The sequence below is a fragment of the Ranitomeya imitator genome, chromosome 4 (genome assembly GCF_032444005.1).
Source record: "Ranitomeya imitator isolate aRanImi1 chromosome 4, aRanImi1.pri, whole genome shotgun sequence".
Lineage (NCBI taxonomy): Eukaryota > Metazoa > Chordata > Amphibia > Anura > Dendrobatidae > Ranitomeya > Ranitomeya imitator.
The window spans coordinates 30,597,342-30,614,633 of NC_091285.1; the positions used below are offsets into that span (position 1 = coordinate 30,597,342).

Sequence of the window (17,292 nt, forward strand, 5' to 3'; positions counted from 1 at the left end):
CCCTTGGTGAGACCAAACGGTTCGATGCAACTTCCAACCCACCTGTCTTCCATCTCTCCGCCCTCCTCTTCCATTATTGACCTATCTGGCTTTACAAGATTCAAGAGAAAGGCAGAGATAAATGGAAAATAAGTAGGTAAAAAAAAAAAATTATTATTAGCTATTGTCTAGATGCTTATTTTTTTTAATTTATTTATTTTTTTTTTACTAAATGTGTTCTCCACCCTCTCTCTCTTCCTTCCCTTTGCCAAAGCCAGAAACTATGGAACATGAAACCTCCAGTCTCGCCTCTCCAAACAGAACCACAGGATATCTCAAAAAATGGAACAAGAAGTGTGAGAAGCGCACAAAATCCCCCGGTTCTTCAGCCAATTCATCTTATCTCAAAACCAAAGAGCAAAAGTTTAAAGCGTCAAAACCCGGTAAAAACTCCGAGGATCTCCCAGCAAAGAACACCGATGGATTATGGATGACCAAGGACCAGGATCATACAAGGTAGGGGGTAAAAGTGCTCTAAGTGGTCCTGTGACAAAATGAGAATGTCTTTAAAGACTCTTTTACGGTTTGGGTTCCTTGGAATATGGTCAGAACCACAATATAATCAGTCTCTTTAGAAGGTTTAGAAGTCAATAAATTCCAGTCAGAATGTAGAATGCTTTACAATTGCTCATCCGATGTGGGGGGGGGGGAGGAATTAAGGTACTCTTCTCATTCACTACATCTGCCATACAGGTACGGCACCTTATCAGGGGTCTCGACTGAATCACACCAGATTTCGATGCAAACCCCGATGTAAGTGCTCAGTGTAGAGCGCAGGATAAATGTGATCTCAAATGTTATGTAAAATGTTCCCAATAAAAGCTTCAACTCGATTCAGGAAAAAAAAAACCTCAACGTCTATTGCTGTTTGCTTCTGAAAAACGCCCATGGAGTCAATTGTCACTATATTTTGTAGATGTATTGCAACATTCAGCAGCAAGTGAGTATCTTTGTGGCATTTATTATCTGGAAATTTTTTTTTGCTATAGATATATCCTTGTGAATATGTAAAATCTGGGGCTAAAACAACTTTTGCGGTAATATTGTGACTTTCTTTTTCACCGCCCAACGGTATATGGTCTTGTGACCCACCTGAGGTGTCAATATGATCACTGCACCCCTACATGAATTCATTGAGATGTGTAGTTTGCAAAATGGGGTCACTTAGGAGCTCTGCCAATGTGACGTGGCACCCGCAAACAATAACAGCCAAATCTGCACTATAATATGGCGCTACTTCCCTTCTGAGCTTTGTACTGTGCCTCAGAAGTAGTGTTTAAACACACATGGGGTATTGGCATACTCAAAAGAAATTGTACCATTTGTTTTCTTCCGTTGACCCTTGTAAAAATGAGAATTCGGGACTAAAGCAACTTTTTTTTTTTTTTTTGTGGGAACATTTGTAATATTTCTCCAATCCCCCTCCATGGCAGCACCCCAGTAGGTTGCCTCTGATAAAGACCCCTTAAGGTAGGACAGAAGGTCTTTGACTATGGAAGGTGTGGTGTCTCTAAGACCTACATCTACAGAGCCCAGCATAAACCCAGGCCCAGTAATTGAAGGTATTTGTAAGTTCCCACTCTTTAGGCAGGAGCCAAATTTTAGTTTATCTCCCCTCTTTTATTTTAGGGAGACAAGACTCTTGCACCAAGAGTGAGAGAAAATGCTACAATGCGCCATCTGTTGTAAAAAGTTCCCATCTATCCATTTAAAAAAAAAACCTTTATGAAAGGGGTATACTTAGAAGATAAGAGAAGAACACCCTTCCCTTATGGAAGACGTAAGAGGAATGGTACAGCAGAAGATTGTCTTCCCTTGCCTCCTTCTCTCAATCGGTCTCTATGGGACCATCATCGGCAAAAAAGAGTAAGTGCAATCTTAGGGATAGTTCTGCCTGGCAGACGTTTCCATCTAAGTGGATGGATTATCTATTAGAAAAGGCATCAGATATGAAAAAAATCACTTCCTGAGCAAAAAATCTTTAAAAGATCCTTTCTTTCATCACAGGCCCAAACCTTACAGTACAGAGGGACGGGTAAATTGGGATGCTAGAGTTTTATACCGAAGAGGAAAGGATATTTTTCAGAACTGGTGACAATGATTCCAGGCATGTAGGAAGCAGAATTGCAAAGTTTCTCTCGCGGTGTCGAGAAATCTCATCAGACCTAAAGATTCTAGAATCTGGAGTAGGGGCAAAAATAGTTTACGATCCTCCTTGACGGCTAGAAACAACATCCCGGTCTTCCCCAAAACTACAAGAGATCCAGATATCGGGGTTTCAAGGCCTACCGGAGTCGGGAGTGATCTCTCCAGTTCCAGTGATGGAACAAGGTGGGGGGTCACTATTCTCACTACTTTTTAATAAAAAACAAAAAAACAAAACTGGGACTTGCAGAATAATCTTAGATCTAAAACATCTGAATCACCATGTTATGTACAGAAGATTAAAAATGGAATCTATAAAAGTCAACAGTTCCACTGATGGGCAAGGATTTCATCATGGCGACAATCTATCTGCAAGAGGCGTACTACCGCGTGCCCATACATCCATCTTACCTGAAATTTCTGAGATTTGCGGTCATAGAAGGACACAAGATCTGTCATTAACCATTTTAAACGTCCTTTTCAGGATCTCTTATCTTCAGATCTCAACAAAAGTCATGGCAGAAGTGATATAATTCATAAGGCAAAACATCTGTATTGTCCCCTACATCTGCAGACCACGTTGGCTCGTGAATCAGAAAATCAGACCTGGATCCTTCTACCAAGATTTTCCTGGAAATTTTTCTTTAGATTCCCAAAAGCAGACCTCTTTTCTACCAAAGAAAAGGCAAATACAGTTAGGATCAAGGGTCTATTCTCTGAAGAACCGAAAGACTGCCTTTATAAAACTTGCTATGTCAGTCCTGGGGTCCATGGCATCCTGTGTCCAAGCCATTCCTTGGTCTCTGCATATACACAAATCCTGCAATGTTATATTCTTTCCCACTGGGATAGATCTCCTGGGTTCTCTCAACAGAATCTTACTGCTGTACCATGTAAAAGCATCCCTGAATTGGTGGCTCCATCTAGAAAATTTTGGCAAAAGGAATGCTATGGATTCAGCATCTTTTGACACCAGTGAGGACCGATTCACCTGGACAGAACATCACCTTCTGTCTGTCAGCTCTCCACTTTTAGAGTCTCCGACAACATACAAGCAGATTTATTTTTTGATGCAGAAGGGATATATACATCTCGGAGAATGAAGTCTGAATACAGCCATATTCCAGATGATTGTGAGAGATGGGATTATCCAGAGGTAAACCTGTCTGCAAAAGTAAAACCCTATTTTTACTTGGATCCCAAGGAAACTTCAGCAGGGGTAGATGCATTTGCCCACGATTGGAAGGTCAATCCCTCTTATGTGTTTCCTCCAAATCCCTGGATGCCAAGAACACTGCAAAAAATTTGGGGCAGAAGGTGTCAAGACTATCCTCATGGCACGGATTTGGCCAAAAAGTGGATGGCTTGAGACACTAAACAGTCAGAAGATAGAGGGCTCACTGGTCGTTCTCTGGTCCATGACCTGCTGCATCGCCTAGCTATGTGGATGACGCAGAAGGCATCATCCACATCAATTACAGCAGGAAGACTATCAGAAACCGAGAGAAGGGATGAAGACCACAAACATTCATTGGACTGCACCAACAGGATTAACATACAGCGTGGGAGAACTTCAAAAGGTTCTTTAGGTGGGTATACAGTGGACTGATAGTAGGGGGTTATATAACAATTGATGACCTACGTCACAGATGCTGATTGAAGGTCAAGGTTTTAGTTGTCACCAGGTTCCCTTTTTAAGCTCCTATTTCAATAGAAATCTCGCTGATCATCGACGTATAGAGATGACTGACGCCTCTCAATTGCATCCAAGAAGATCCATCGTGAGACTTGAATATTGTGCTCAAGGGTCTAACCAGGCTTCCCTTCGAACCAATGTCCTTGATGCATAGATAAATTGTCATGGAAAGTGGTATTTCTAGTCTCCAAAACACCTAGAAAGGCGAGTGATATCCAGGCCCTCTATCAGGGAGCCCTACCAAAAGATCCAAGGGGATAGGGTGGTTCTCCAGCTAGACCATCATTCTTCCTAAAGCCACAACAGACTTTCATATGTCTCAGCAGATGGTCCTCCCTTCCTTTTGTCAGAATCCGACAAATAGTAGCTAAGAAGAATTCCATGCTTTGGATGTCCGGAGGAATATTGTACAATACTGTGGACCCAACAAAGGGAAGATCTGAAAAGCAAAAAAAAATCATTAAATAAAGTGGATTAAGAAGGCAATCTGCAAATCATAAGAGCCAGAATCTATCGGCTCATTCCACCAGAGCCATGTCTGTCTTCTGGGCCAAGAGGGCTAGTACCTCCCATCGAGCAGATCTACAGAGCGGCTACCTGTTCCTCGGCCGATACCTTCTCAAAACATAGGCTAGATTTCATGTCAAATAGGGATTTGGCCTTTTGGACTGAAAGTCCTTCAGGCAATTGTTCCTATCATTTGTTCTTTGGTATTGCTCGTGGTTCTGTCGTGGAGAATCTTAGAAACCAAATTAATGGTCAGTGCATATATTTCCCCCCCCCCCCTTCCAAATTGCTTAAGTTCCTGTTAAACACCTGAAGGATGAATACACATGTTGAATGGGTTTGAGGGGTGCAGTTTTCAGAATGGTGTCATTTTGGTCTATTTTCTCTCCCATAGACCCCCTCAAAGTCACTTAATACGTGCTGTGGTCCCCCCAAAAAAAAATTTTGTTGGAAAAAATGAGAAATTGCTGAAACTTTTAACCCTTCTAACTTCCTGACAACCTATAATGATGCAAATGTAAAGTAGGCATGTGGTAAATGTTGAACCAGTTATATCATACAAAACCGTTAAAGGGCATCAAAATTAGAAGTTTACGAATTGCAAAGTGTTCTAAACTTTTCCCAAATTTAAGACACTTAACAATGAACACAAAAATATCTACCAAAAATATAAATCTACCATAAAGTACAATGTGTCACGAAAAAAAAATCTCAATCACTGGGATCCATTGAAGCATTCCAGAGTTATTTCCTCATAAAGTGGCACTGGTCAGAATTGGGAAAATGTAGGCCTAGTCAGGGAGGTGCAAGCTGGCTTTAGAGTGAAGGGGTTAAATGATTTTTGTTTTGTTTTTTTTGTTCTTACAGGTTAGTAATTTGTTTGAAGTTTTCCATTTTTTGTAATTACCAATCGAGATTTCTATTTAGAGTAAAGACACCACTGGGCATGAAAAGTCTCCTACCACGAAGTCCTCCATTACGCCTAAAGTCTTCTGGCCTACTTGATATTGCTGATTTGATCTTAAAGCGTTTTTGCAGAAAGATAATAGTTATGGTGGGAGCTGGAATTAGTACAGCAAGTGGGATACCCGACTTCAGGTGAGTGGCGGCTGCTTGTTATGATTGGGGGGAATAAGCCAATGCCATGACGAAATCAGAATTTTTGGAGTGGTGGAAGGGAGGGTAGAAGGTCAGTCGTAAACTAGAGGTAAATGCTCGGTTCTTAAAGTGGGCTTTTTTTTTTGTTTGTTTTCTCCATCCTGTATGCCCGAAGTTCTGCCATTTTTTTGGAAAAACAGAAGAACATTCATCAATTTAACATTTCGGGCATGCAGGATAAAAAAATAAAAAATCAATAAAATACAAACCCTTTTCTTTATTATATATTATTGGTGAGTAATTCTGATTTATTTCCTGTTTATTACAGGACACCGGCCTCCGGCTTGTACGACAACCTGAAAAAGTACAATATTCCGTACCCAGAAGCCATCTTTGACATTGATTACTTCACCTACAATCCTCTGCCTTTCTTTACACTTGCCAAGGAATTATATCCGGGAAAATACAAGCCCAATGTGGTTCATTATTTTCTGAGGCTGCTGCATGAAAAGGGCCTACTATTGAGATGTTACACGCAGAACATCGATGGACTGGAGAGAAGTAAGACCATATACTGACCATGAAGAAGGCTTTTATAAATCTTCTGTACTCCATTTTTTTTTTTCTTGATCCATAGCTCCAAATTCCATTTCCCTTTTAATATTGTCATAGATAAATATAATTGTCTGCCAGCAGTCACCACTAGGGGGAGCTTTAGGGCATCACTGAAGACATTTCTAAGTAACTTTCATGGCTGTAGTCTGCTCCTCTACACATCCATTTCTTTCTACTTTCAGTGGCTGGGATCCCTCCAGAAAAGCTCGTTGAAGCTCACGGAACTTTCTCCTCTGCCTCGTGTCATCTGTGTTATTCACCTTTCTCTGCTAAAGTGGCTCGGGTACTGAACAATGGAATTATTTTTATTTTTTTCAATTTGTCCAGCATGAAACCTTTTTAAAATGTATGCAGTTGAGAAAGAAATGAAAGACCAATCCCCTAGCAAACATTAAAACTGCAGTTAGCTTTTCAGGAAGAAAGGGATTTTTTAATTCTGTAGCTTACTGCAGAGCTTTGCCATCGGCCGCCTCTGCAATAATCAGGGGTGGATAATTTCCTAGGCAAAAAAAAAATGCAGCAATGACCAGCTCTTTGCTATAGCGCTTAAGAAATGTGGTGTACTAGTTCGATTGCTGGTTCCGGCCAGCTTCAGTGCCCCTGCGCTCCCTCAAAGCTGACAGTTCGGGCAAGCCGCACCCATTGAAATGAGTCCCAAAAAAACTCTGCAAACATTTTTATTCTCAAAAACGCAGTGAAAACTATAAGTACTGAAGATAAGTCACAGGTAGTCCACAGGCAAACCTATTTTTACTGCCAAGAGAGCAGGTTTTGGTGGAACCATCACACCTCCTGCTTCTTGTTGAAAAACGGAGAGCTGCAGGGGAGAAATAACTAGTCCAAGGGCATGCAAATCAGAGGGGAGAATTCTCTTAAAGTCGGTGTAAATTCAGTTCTTAGCAGGGGCTGACCCCCTACATAAGCTTGGCGCTGCTTGTCTAGAAAGCCAGCCACTGCAGAGGGAAGACAACATGCAGTAAATTACAGGAGTGAATAGCCCTCCATTCCTGAGAAGCAAGTAAAATTTTAAATGTACACTTTTATTGGGGGGGTACTCTAAAATATATTTTCCTCTTGGTTTGTGTAGTGTGGCTTTCATAACAAATATTTTATTCCTTTACAAGGATTGCATCATGGCTGGCCACTTTCCTCATTGCAATGTCTGCTATGGAGTTGTTAAACCGGATATTGTTTTCTTTGGTGAAGACCTTCCAAAAAGTTTTTACAGCTTTTCTGAGGATTTCCCAAAGGCGGATCTGCTGATTGTAATGGGGACATCACTAAAGGTGATTAACGGTGGGGAAGCCGGATTTGGTGGGACCCCACCTTTCCCCTTAAAGGGTGATTGGGGGTACCCTTTTTAGAAGGGGGCAGGAAACTCCACAGTCTTGTGGGGAGCACCCCTTTTCTTGTGGGGGGGGGGGAGGGAGACGCCTACCACCATCTTTTGTATCAGTTGGTAGCGCTGTTTTTCTAATCCTGGATAAACCCCTATAATTCTGGTGCTAGTTGTCAATCTGCATGTGACTGTATTCTGGCTCCTATGTATTGTACTGTTAAATAAGCGCACCCCTTCCAGAAATGTCATGTAGTCGGATCTTTCCAGATTAGGAACTAGAAAGTGCAATGGACACCCAGAACGCAAGCCTTTCCTTGTTAGGGGACTATCTAATTGAGCACGATTTTGCGAGTTTTCCCACCTACAAAGAATGGAGAGGTCTGTAACATTTATCGTAGGTACACTTCACCTGAGACAGAATCTAAAAAAAAAAAAAAACAAACGTGTGATTTTTTACATAATTAATTTGCGTTTTATTGCATGAAATGGGTTCTGTTTTCCATTTGTATAAAAGACTTAATATTTGGTACAGAAACCTTTTATTTGCAAGTAGAGATCAGACGTTTCCTGTAGTTCTTGATCAAGTTTGCACACACTGCAGCAGGGATTTTGGCCCCCTCCTTCATACAGATCTTTACCAAATCTTTTCAGGTATTGGGGCTCACTGGGCAACATTGAGGTTCAGGGCTACAGATTGGCTAGGCCACTCCAGGACCTTGAAATACTTCTTATGTAGCCATTCCTTTCGTTCACCTGGCTTTGTGTTTCAGGTTATTGTCATGCTGGAAGACCCATACTCAATACTCTGAGGGAAGGAAGTTGTTGGACAAAATACCATGATGCATAACCCCATCCATCATCCCTTCAATATGTTGCATTCGACCTGCTTCCTTTGCAGAGGAGCATCCCCCAAAGTATTCTCCCCCCTCCCCCCACCATGCTTCACGGTTGGGACAGTGTTCTTGGGGTTGTATTCATCCTTCTCCCCTACCTCCTTCTCCCAAACATTGCGAGTGGAGATGAAACCAAAAAGTGCTGTTTTGTCCTCGTCTGACCACCATGACCTTCTTTCATGCCTCCTCTGGATCATCCAGATAGTCATTGAACTTCAGATGGGTCTGGACATGTGCTGGCATGAGCATGGGGACCTTGCGTTCCCTGCAGGATTTTAATCCAGGTCAGCATACTGTGACTAATGGTAATGTTTGAGTCACTGGTCCCAGCTCTCCTGGTCATTGACTAGGTCCTCCTGTGTACTTGAGCCAATTCCAGACCTCTCTCAGAATCCTGTTTGCCCACGAGGCAAGATTTTGCATGGAGCTCCAGACCGCTTTCTGATAAATGTGCCAATAGTTGTTGCCTTCTCGCCAAGCTGCTTGCAGGTCTACAGTTTTGTCCCTGGTGTGCTTGCTGGTTGGTCGGTGATCAAATACTTAATTTGCCTTTTATTGCTGAAATATATAAAAATCATACATTGGGAAAAAAAAAAAATATATATATATATATATATATATATATATATATATATATATATATATATATATATTTCTCTTACCCCATGACGGCACTAACGAGAGAGAGGGATCCGCCCTCAGGGACAGGAAACCCACAGGTTAAAAAGGCGGGACCTCTCCTCCACCTCAGTTCGGTTTCCTGTCCCCGACGGGGATCCCACAACTCACCATCCAGGAGTCCAGGGACCATCAGGCCGAGTTCAGGCAGCGGGGGGCCCTGCCACGGTCTCAGGTGGATTCCTCCCTGAGGGCGCGATCCGGGGTCGGCGGGCCTCGTAGATGCGCGCAGAGGGGAGGCAGTGAAGAGGATGCCGAGAAAGCCTGCCTCTTCCTTTTCAAAGGGATGATCGGCAATAGGTAGCGGCGGCTACCTGGAGGTTTTCTCCACCGATCCATAAAGCACACAGGAGGTGGTGACGCCGGTCACCGACAGGAGAACGCTGGGAGCAGCGGCGGCTGCGGAAGCTCCGTCCCTCCTGTGAGCCGGCAAACAGTGAGCGCGCGCGGGGAGTTCGGCGACTTACTGCGCAGGCGTGGGGGTCACTTCCGGGACGGCGCAGGGCACCTCTGGGTAAACCGGAAGTTGCCTGGCGCCGCTCCATTAGTATATATCCAGAAGGAAAGGGGTATACCGCTGCTCAGAGATTACCACCATGAGTGGAATAGAGCAGTCGGTGGAAGAAATTTCACAGGCCCCTGTGACAAAGAACCCGAAGGAGCGCCATTCCTCAAGAAAACCCACGCAGCGCAGCAGCTCAGGATCCCAGCGTAGCAGAGGCTCTGGTGGATCCAGGAGGGAGACGGTGGTTCAAGTGGAGGAGGCATCCTCAAAGCCACAGCCGGTATCTTCCTCACATTAGGAGGGTAAGTGACCTCCGTGAAAGTGTAAATTCTAATAGGGGTTTATTGTTTCCTAGGGAAAGAAATGCCAGGGGAAAAGTAAACATAGAGTATGCCCGCTTTGTTCAGCAGATTTGCCGGATTCATGGGTTAAAAAACTCTGTGCGCCATGTATTAAGAACACCATTGATGAGGAGACGCCAAGTTTCACATCTGAATTAAAAGATTTAATTAAAACCCAAGTAGCAGACGCATTAAAAAGCGTAAAAAACCGTAAAAGAAAACATAAAGAAAAATCTCCAGATTACAGCTCCAGCGAGGGAGATAGTACGAGTGGGGATTCTGATAGCTCTACAGCTTCATCATCCTCCTCCGCATCTTCAGAAAGCGGTCGCAACTGTTTCCCAATAGATGAAACGGATGCGTTGGTGAAAATGGTTAGGGCGACAATGGGTCTGGCAGACACTCGTTCCAAAAAATCTGTACAAGATCTTATGTTTAGTGCTGGAACAAAAGAAGTACAGAGTGTTCCCATTAAATGAAAAAATTCAAGCCCTTATAAAAAAGGAGTGGAAAAGACCAGACAAAAAAGTACTGTTAACACCCAAAAGGAAATACCCATTTGATGACCCAGCCTGCGCCTCATGGGGAAAAGCGCCAAAATTAGACGTCGCCATCGCGAAAGCCTCTAAAAAGTTCGCTCTGCCTTTTGAAGATATGGGGACCCTCAAGGATCCTATGGATAAAAAGGCCGATGTCTTCCTAAAAGGGTCCTGGGAGGCCACCAGCGGGGGGCTAAAACCCGGTATAGCTGCTACGTGTACAGCTAGAGCACTAATGGTCTGGCTGGATCATTTAGAGACTCAATTAAAAAATAAAACCCCGAGAGAGTCTATACTAGACTCCGTGTCAGCGATGAGAGGGGCCGCTGCATATTTAGCAGATGCCTCAATAGACTCAGTTAGACTGACGGCAAGATCGGCTTCCTTCTCAAATGCGGCTAGGAGAGCATTATGGCTAAAGTGCTGGCCGGGGGACCTGCAAACTAAAGCTAAGTTGTGTTCCATTCCGTGTGAAGGTGAATATTTGTTCGGTCCCACCCTAGACGATGTCCTTGAAAAAGCGGTTGATAAAAAGAAAGCCTTTCCGGGATTCCTAAATCAATCTTATAGGCGGCCCTTTCGAGGAAGGAGGTTCACACAAAGACGCCCCCCAAAAAATCAAAAGGAGGGGTGGGAAGACAGAAAATTCAAAAGAGGAGGTTTCATGTTCAACAAGCCGGATAATAAAAAACAGCCACAATGAGGGTGTGCCCCAGGTAGGAGGGAGACTGACCCACTTTCTTCCAACCTGGGAAAAAATTTCTGGAAGTGCCTGGACTCTAAACATCATAAAGACGGGCCTAAAACTAAGCTTTCACACAATGCCACACAATCAGTTTGTGGTCACACCACGAAGAAAGTCAGAGATCGAGCAGCTAAGCATCCAGAGAGAAGTTCTCACTCTTCTGGAGAAGAAAGTCTTACAGGAAGTTCCACAACAGGAAGAGACGAGGGGGTTTTATTCTCCGCTCTTTCTTCGAACAAAACCGGACGGAACTTTCAGAGTAATTATAAATTTGAAACAACTAAACAGATACCTGGTAATAGAAAAATTCAAAATGGAGACAATAAAATCATGTGTCAGATCCCTTATCCCGTCTTGTTTCATGACTGTTATAGACTTAAAGGACGCATACTATCATGTGCCAATCCATCCGGATTTCCGGAAATATCTCAGGGTTGCAGTAATGATACAAGGGGAACTGAAACATTACCAATACAAGGCTCTTCCGTTTGGTCTAGCCATTGCCCCGAGAGTATTCACAAAATTAATGGCGGAAGTAATGGCCCATATAAGGGAACAAAACATATTGATTGTGCCTTATCTGGACGACCTCCTAGTGATGGGCAGTTCCTCTCTACATTGCAGCCAGCAACTAAACAGAGTGATGGTAGCCCTATCGAATCTAGGATGGTTTCTGAACCTGGAAAAATCCAGGCTTATCCCATCTCAAGTACAGTTGTACTTGGGGATATTAATAGACTCAACAAAGCAAGAGTGTCGTCTGCCAGAAGAAAAAGTATCCAACATGATACATCTAGTGAATCAGTTGAGTATCTCTCCTCTGATCTCTCTAAGGAGAGCCATGTCCATACTGGGATCAATGACATCCTGTATCCCAGCGGTACAGTGGGCTCAGAGCCACTCGAGAGATCTCCAGTGGGAAATACTAGAGGCGGTATCCCACGCAGGAGGAAATTTAGAAAAGCAATTAAAAATATCCTTTCGGACAAAAACTTCCTTAGCTTGGTGGACAGACCCGTCCAATCTCAGGAGGGGGGTTCCATGGGTATGGCCGGTCTCGATAATCCTGACCACAGACGCAAGCCCTTGGGGGTGGGGGGCCCACCTAAACAGGCAAATTGCCCAAGGTCCTTGGTCAGTAGAAGAAAAAGACCTTACTTCAAACATGAAGGAGCTTTTAGCAGTTCAGTACGCCATCAATCATTTTTTAACTTCCCTCCGTTCCCACCACGTGAGACTACTGACGGACAACAGGGTGGTAGTAGCATATTTAAACCATCAGGGAGGGACGAGGTCTCAATCCCTAATGAAAGTGACAAATTTCATCATGTCACAAGCAGAAGCCAACTTGTCCTCCCTGACAGCCCTTCACATAAAAGGGTCAGAAAATCAAACTGCAGATTTTCTAAGCAGAACCCAATTAAAACAGGGGGAATGGGAGTTAAATACAAGTATATTCAAACGCATAGTGGATCTTTGGGGGGCCCCGGATATAGATCTATTTGCAAACAATCAAAATCGGAAAACGGAGGCCTTCTGCTCGATAGATCCTCGGGGGAGTCCAGTGGCCATAGACGCGTTGTTAATTCCATGGAAATTCCATCTAGCTTATGTGTTTCCTCCGATAGCTCTAATTCCCTTAGTCTTGAAGAAAATCAGGGAAGACAGAGCCAAAGTGATACTGATAGCTCCGTTCTGGCCGAAAAGAGTATGGTTCCCATGGCTACGCCTAATGTCCATAGCGGATCCATGGGTACTCCCAGATATCCCAGACCTTCTGCATCAAGGGCCAGTGAATCACCCTCAAATAAAAAGTTTGCACATGACGGCCTGGCTTTTGAAAGGGAACTGTTAACAAAAAGGGGGTTTTCTTCAAATTTAATTTCTACCCTGCTGGCCAGTAGAAAACCTATAACTACCAGAGCCTACGGCAAAGTCTGGAAAAAGTTCCTCTCCACGTCAGGAGTTATCCTATCAAATCAGATGCCAATTCAGGAAATCTTAGAATTTCTTCAAAAAGGTTTAGAGAAAGGCCTAGCAACAAATACTCTGAAGGTTCAGATTGCAGCATTGGGTGCCCTTTACAACCAGGATTTGGCGGGGAATCACTGGGTAAAAAGATTTGTTAGAGCATCTACTAGGTCCAGACCAGTTATACATCTCACCGCTCCTCCCTGGGACCTGAACTTAGTCCTTTCAGCACTAACTAAAGCGCCGTTCGAACCTTTATCTCAGGCTTCACTAAAAATAATATCTTGGAAAACCTGTTTATTGGTGGCCCTAACCTCAGCTCGCAGGATTAGTGATCTGCAGGCCTTATCAGCCTACCCACCTCTAACACAAATATTAGATGACAGAGTAATCCTCAAAACTGACCCTTCTTACCTTCCCAAAGTGGCATCAAAATTCCACAGATCTCAAGAGATAGCGTTACCATCTTTTTGCCCCAATCCAAAAAACAAAAAAGAGGAGGCTCTACACACTCTAGATGTAAAGAGATGTCTAACACACTATCTATCAGCCACAAGGGAGTGTAGAAAAGGGAGGGCTCTGTTTGTCTGCTTTCAGGGACCAAATAAGGGTCACAAGGCATCGAAAGCCACGTTGGCGAGGTGGGTAAGAGATGCCATCAAGATGTCATATACCTCTTCCGGAGAACAAGCTCCGGACACAATTAAGGCCCATTCAACCAGGTCGGTGGCAACCTCTTGGGCTGAACGTGGTGGAGCATCAATAGATCAAATATGTAGAGCAGCCACTTGGTCTTCCCCCTCTACATTCTTCAAGCACTATCAGCTTAATCTATCTTCTCCCTCAGACTTAACTTTTGGTAGGAGAGTTCTTGAGGCAGTAGTCCCACCCTAAAATTTTCATTCTTTGAAATTCTCTCGTTAGTGCCGTCATGGGGTAAGAGAATATCGTAGTTACTTACCGATAACGGTATTTCTCTGAACCCATGACGGCACCTGTATATTCCCTCCCTTCACGTATGGGTGTCCACACTACTTATAAATTAAGTCACGAGGTGTGCATAAAAAAAAAAAAAAAAAAAAAGTGTATGTGTATATATATATATATATATATATATATATATATATATATATATATATATATATATATATATATATATATAGAGGAGCTTATATAAGTTATACAGTTATATTTTGTTGTGTAAAAATAACCAATTAAGTTACAGCAGAAATTCCCTGCAAGGCTCTGTAAACCAACTGAGGTGGAGGAGAGGTCCCGCCTTTTTAACCTGTGGGTTTCCTGTCCCTGAGGGCGGATCCCTCTCTCTCGTTAGTGCCGTCATGGGTTCAGAGAAATACCGTTATCGGTAAGTAACTACGATAATATATATAATTTTTTTTTTTTTTTTTACTCTGAAGTGTACCTACGATAAATATTAGACCTCTCCATTCTCTGTAGGTAGGAAAACTTGCAAAATTGGCAGTGTATCAAATCTTTTTTTTTTTTTTTTTTTTTTAGGATAGTAATCACGAGAAGCCCCTTTAATTAATAAAAACCAATCTGAGTGAAATCATTAAAAAAAAAATTGTCTTTTCAGACAGATGTGAAGTGGATACCTAAGGTCCTGCAATAGCAGAACATGAGGAAAGAGACAGGTTTTTCTGATTTGCTATGCTAAATTTCTAATTGGAGGTATTTGCTAATATTACACCTACTACATACTGTGATAGGATCTTTGAGCTGGGAATACAGTTGCCTAAAGGGGCACTTTCCTCATGTGCTGGCATTGCAGGACCTTGGGTATCCATGGTTACGACCACTGATATATTGACAGTTAGTTGATAGTGGTCGTAACCATGGATACCTAAGGTCCTACACATGATGAGAAAAAAAATAGTTTGATCCAGTGTTTTTTGTTTTTGTTTTTTCCCATCACAGTACCCTACATTACTCATGATTAACTGTAGTTTCTTTAAAAAGCCCTGTTTTTCTAACTTGGAACATCCCCCAACATTTCCATGTAGGAGAAACTCATAGGTTTTCCTTCTTCCTCTACTTTTTGATTTTTCTCAGATTGAACCATTCGCCAGTATCATAAACTCCTTGCGACCAAATGTTCCGCGGCTTCTGATCAACCGCGATCCTGTTGGTCCTTTTAAGAAGCCTTTTGAGGGCACAGATGTAGTAGAGCTGGGAGAACTCTGCGAGGTCATCAGGAAGTTTGTGCGTGCCCTGAACTGGCAGAAGGATATGGATGAAGTCATTAAATCTCAAAGGCACTAGGTAAGCATGGTCGTCTCGATTTTATTTAAAATATTCTGGATTTTTTTTTTTCTGGCCTAATGTAATTAGAGAATCTTATAGCTTCAATGGTACTTGTATTCCACACGTGAGAACTCCAGAACTGCTTATGCCATTCTTCTGTTACTCCTACTGGAAATATAAGCAAAATGGACAACTAGGTGTTGCCATATGGAGTCAAATGGGTTTGTTCTTGCATAATCCAGAATCAGAAAGATATTCCTCCTGTAACTGAGGCTACTGTACAATCCCCAGTTACAGGGAAAATCAGCAGCCATTGTGCCACACCTCACTATTAAAAATTAATGGTTGTAGAGCTTCAATACCACACATAACCTGAGGGGAGAGATTGTGCTCTTTATGAAATCGGCCATTTTTTTCCCAATACACTGTGTGCAGAATTATTAGGAAAGTTGTATTTTGATCACGATACTTTTTTTTTTTTTTTTTCTTACATGTTGTCCAACTCCAAGCTGTTCAGGCTGGAGAGCCAACTACCAATTAAGTAAATCAGGTGATGTGTTGTCTAATTGCATCAAAACCCTATATAAGGTGTGCTTAATTATTAGGCAACTTCCTTTTCTTTGGCAAAATGGGTCAGAAGAGAGATTTGATGGGCTCTGCAAGACCTCTCACAATCTTGGCAATTTCACGACTGCTGCATCCCTCTGAAAAGTCAACTTTTGAAGCGTGATCACTGAACAATCAAGCATTTCATGGAAAAAAGCCAACAGGGTCGCAAGAAGCATGTTGGGCAAAAAGGCGCAAAATAACTGCCCATGAATTGAGGAAAATCAAGCGTGAAGCTGCCAAGATGCCATTTGCCACCAGTTTTGCCATATTTCAGAGCTGCAACGTTACTGGAGTAACAAAAAGCACAACGTGTGCCATACTCGGGGACGTGGCCAAGGTAAGGAAGGCTGAAAAACGACCACCTGTGAACAAGAAACATAAGATAAAACGCCAAGACTGGGCCAAGAAATATCTTCAGACTGACTTTTCAAAGGTTTTATGGACTGATGAAATGAGAGTGACTCTTGATGGGCCAGATGGATGGGACAGAGGCTGGATCAGTAAAACGCAGAGATCTCCACTCTGACTCAGACGCCAGCAAGGTGGAGGTGGGGTACTGGTTTGGGCTGGTATCATCAAAGATGAACTTGTGGGACCTTTTCGGGTTGAGGATGGAGTGAAGCTCAACTTCCAGACCTACTGCCAGTTTCTGGAAGACAACTTCTTCAAGCAGTGGTACAAGAAGAAGTCGGTATCGTTCAAGTGAAACATGATTTTCATGCAGGACAATGCTCCATCACATGCCTCCAACTACTCCACAGCGTGGCTGGCCAGTAAAGGTCTCAAAGAAGAAAAAATAATGACACGGCCCCTTGTTCACCTGATCTGAACCCCATAGAGAACCTGTGGTCCCTCATAAAATGTGAGATCTACAGGGAGGGAAAACAGTCCACCTCTCGGAGCAGTGTATGGAGGCTGTGGTGGCTGCTGCACGCAATGTGGATCGTAAACAGATTAAGCAACTGACAGAATCTATGGATGGAGGCTGGTGAGTGTTATCATAAAGAAAGGGGGCTATATTGGTCACTAGTTTTTTTGGGGGGGTTTTGTTTTTGCATGTCAAATGTGTTTCTAAATTTTGTGCAGTGATATTGGTTTTCTTGGTGAAAATAAACAAGTGAGATGGGAATATATTTGGTTTTTATTAAGTTGCCTAATAATTCCGCACAGTAATAGTTACCTGCACAAACAGATATCCTCCTAAGATAGCCAAATCTAAAAAAAAACACTCCAACTTCCCAAAATATTAAGCTTTGATATCTGAGTCTTTTGGGTTGATAGAGAACATAGTTGTTGATCAATAATAA

The 17,292-nt window shown here is 42.8% G+C and overlaps 1 protein-coding gene across 1 annotated transcript; it reads left to right on the plus strand.

The window, feature by feature from the left end:
* Positions 1-264: 264 nt before the first annotated feature.
* Positions 265-15,394, plus strand: LOC138675343 (NAD-dependent protein deacetylase sirtuin-3, mitochondrial-like). Its single transcript, XM_069763460.1, has 6 exons — positions 265-495; positions 5,315-5,485; positions 5,814-6,046; positions 6,283-6,383; positions 7,225-7,386; positions 15,185-15,394. The coding sequence occupies exons 1-6, from the start codon at positions 470-472 to the stop codon at positions 15,392-15,394; spliced, it is 903 nt and encodes a 300-aa protein (XP_069619561.1). The 5' UTR covers positions 265-469.
* Positions 15,395-17,292: the final 1,898 nt, after the last annotated feature.